This window comes from Bos taurus, chromosome 10 (assembly GCF_002263795.3).
Source record: "Bos taurus isolate L1 Dominette 01449 registration number 42190680 breed Hereford chromosome 10, ARS-UCD2.0, whole genome shotgun sequence".
Taxonomy (NCBI): Eukaryota; Metazoa; Chordata; class Mammalia; order Artiodactyla; family Bovidae; genus Bos; species Bos taurus.
The window spans coordinates 25,581,201-25,584,122 of record NC_037337.1 but is presented as its reverse complement, the minus strand read 5'-3'; the positions used below and the strand labels follow the sequence as shown (position 1 = coordinate 25,584,122).

Sequence of the window (2,922 nt, the reverse complement as noted above, 5' to 3'; positions counted from 1 at the left end):
TTGAGGGATATTTTATTTGGTTACATATTTAGGATGTTTTAGTGCTGCTATGAACACTCATGTACAAGTTTTTCTTTTGTGTTTGTAAGCATATGGTTTCATTTCTTTTGGAATATACCTAGGAGTAGAATACGGAAATTCTATGTTTAACATTTTGAACAATTGCCAAGTTGTTTTTTAAATGGCTCTACCATTTTATATTACCAAATTTCTTCACAGATAGACAACACTTGTCATTGTCTGTCTTTTTTTATTGTAGCTGCCTTTGATGGTAAATTGTATTAATCAGAGACTGGTGGGTATTAAAACATATATATCAGAGATCATAGGAAACTCTTTTCTGGAATGTCTTAATATATAGTTTAAGATATGTTTGAGGCTTTCCTTTTTTACTCTTTTTTCTTCTGTTCTTTTCTTCCTTCCTCTTTTTTCCATCTCTTTCTTCTTCTTGTGTCTCTCTTCTTTCAAGTCTCATCTGCTTTTAGTTTCTTTTAAATATAATAACAAAACTTGCTCATTTTAATGTTGAGTAGCACAGAGATGTACAAGAAATAAAATCCCCTTACTCCACTTTCCCATTGCAATCCCTAATGTAAACAATGTTGAAATTCATCCTATATATGCCTACACTTTGAAGAAGTTATACATATATACATGTGACTAGTTAGGTATTAAGAGAGACTTCCTAAAGATGGATAGAATTTGATGTCTTAGCACATGGGGAGAGTAAGGGACAGGAAGGAAATACAGATGATCCAGTATTTCTGGGTTGAAGTGCTTGGGAATGCTAATGCCATGAATAAGCAAAGAAATAACAGAATTTATAGAAGTCTAGGTTTAGGGGCAAAGTGGATGAAAAAGGGGCTATGGTAGCAGTATGTCTTATTTTTTCCCTTTCACATTTTCTGGCATAATTTACCTCAAAGAAGTTGACATCCTATTTAACCTTTGAAAGACATTTTCTTATCTCACAAGGTAATCAAAAGGTGGTAGAAGGAGTGTATCCATTTATTTCCAAACAAATAATGTAAAACCAATTTGGCCGAGTTTAATGAAATGAAAAGATTATGAATCCAAAGAATTCAGAAGTTTCTTCTAAAGAGAATTAAATTCAGTACAGTTTAGATCATGATCAGCTTTTGAACATCTGCCATATGCAGCAACTTCTGAAAAGAAAGGTATTAATGGTGATGTAGGTAGTCCCTGAGCCTCTAGTTACTTATTTTCACTCCCAGCCCCTTTACCTGAGGCTAGTCTCTTCAGAGCGGACTTCACTTCCTGGTTCCTCAGTGTGTAGATGAGGGGGTTCAGTAATGGAGTGACAACAGTGTAAAACACAGCCACTGCCCCATCCAGGGGACTCTTGGAGCCAGCCCGAAGGTAGATGAAAATACAGGGGACATAGTAGACTGTGACCACGGTTAGGTGGGAGCCACAGGTGGAGAAGGCTCGGCGCCGCCCATCAGCAGTGTGAATCTGCAGGATGGCGTGGACTATGTTGGCATAGGAGAGCAGAATTAACATGAAGCAACTGGCGGCCACTACCCCAATGTCCACAAAAGTCACAAGCTCATTGACAGTTGTGTCTGCACAGGCCAGTCTCAATACTGCAGGGATGTCACAGATAAAGTAATCCACCTGGTTGGGCCCACAGTAGGGCAGGCGGAATGTCAGGGTGGCCTGGATGGACCCATGAACAGAGCCAGCCACCCAAGCTCCAGCCACAAGGATGGTGCATAACCTCCCATTCATGAGCGTGGGGTAGCGCAGGGGCTGGCATATTGCCAGGTACCTGTCATAGGCCATCAAGGTGTAGAGGAAGCACTGAGTGCTGCCCAAGAAATGAAAAAAATACAGTTGAGCCACACAGCCACCAAATGGGATTCTCTTGCTGACGGGAGTAAAATCCAATATTAGCCGAGGAACGATGACAGAGGAGAGCCACATGTCCAGGAATGAGAGCACGCCCAGGAGAATGTACATGGGGCGAGTGTGGAGCTTTGGGTCAGCCCACACAGTGAGCAAAATGAGGAGGTTGCCCAGCTGAGTCAGGATGTAAATGATGAAGAAGAGCAAGAAGAGGAGAATCCTCAGCCTCGGGGGGTGAGATAAGCCCAGGAGAATGAAATCTGTCACCACAGTGTCCAGGGATGTGTTGCTAGTCTTTCCCATGTTCTTCTGTAGTCTGCTAAGATGAATGATGCAGTCAGGCAAGGGAAATACAACACAGAGATGTGATGGGAGAATGCTTTTTCCTGATGATTAATGCCAGAGAGTTATGAGATAAACTGAATACTACTAAATTTTTTTTCTAAAAGGAAGGTGGCATTGTCATTAGTCATTTTGGTTTACTTGATAAGATAAATCACCCACAGGCTGGTTAGTATTCTAGATGAATGGAAACTCTTATCTACTGAGAAGCATAATTTGGCAGATCAAGGAACAGGAGAGTGTGTGAATGATAGGCAGTATCATTAACTTCAAGCAAAAAGAATGTTCACCAAAGAGGAGCTAAGGCTGAGACAGAGGAGTGTGGAATGTATACCCCAGAATTACCTCATCTACTTGTTCCTCCACTTACCATCATTGCCATGCCCCCTCTTTGTCCTCAGCTGAAATCGCATCTCCTCACCATAGCGTGCAAAAATATTCATTTTCTGGTCCTTGTTTTCCACTCCATCATACTCACTGTAATCCCTTCTTGATGTTCAGATGCACAGACTTCCTCAGTGCTCTCACAGTTCAGTGCTCCAGCCTGGAACATGTGCACCCACTGCCTCTCTGCCCCCTTCACCTATGTAATGCCCACTTTTGTTTCAGGACTGTGTTTGGAGGGCCTCATCTTCAAAAGGACTTTCCTGTTTCCCAAGGACCATGCTTACACTTTCAGAACACGTATCACATTATATTGCTGTTGCCTAA

At 41.7% G+C, this 2,922-nt stretch overlaps 1 protein-coding gene across 1 annotated transcript; it reads right to left on the bottom strand.

Annotated features, from left to right (window-relative positions):
* Positions 1-1,215: 1,215 nt before the first annotated feature.
* Positions 1,216-2,172, bottom strand: OR10G1 (olfactory receptor family 10 subfamily G member 1). The gene has a single exon (NM_001390724.1). The coding sequence runs from the start codon at positions 2,170-2,172 to the stop codon at positions 1,216-1,218; it is 957 nt and encodes a 318-aa protein (NP_001377653.1).
* Between the last annotated feature and the right edge of the window lie 750 nt (positions 2,173-2,922).

What these genes read in the sequence shown, in the direction of transcription:
- OR10G1 (NM_001390724.1), bottom strand. Translation starts at nt 2,172, where the DNA reads ATGGGAAAGACTAGCAACACATCCCTGGACACTGTGGTGACAGATTTC.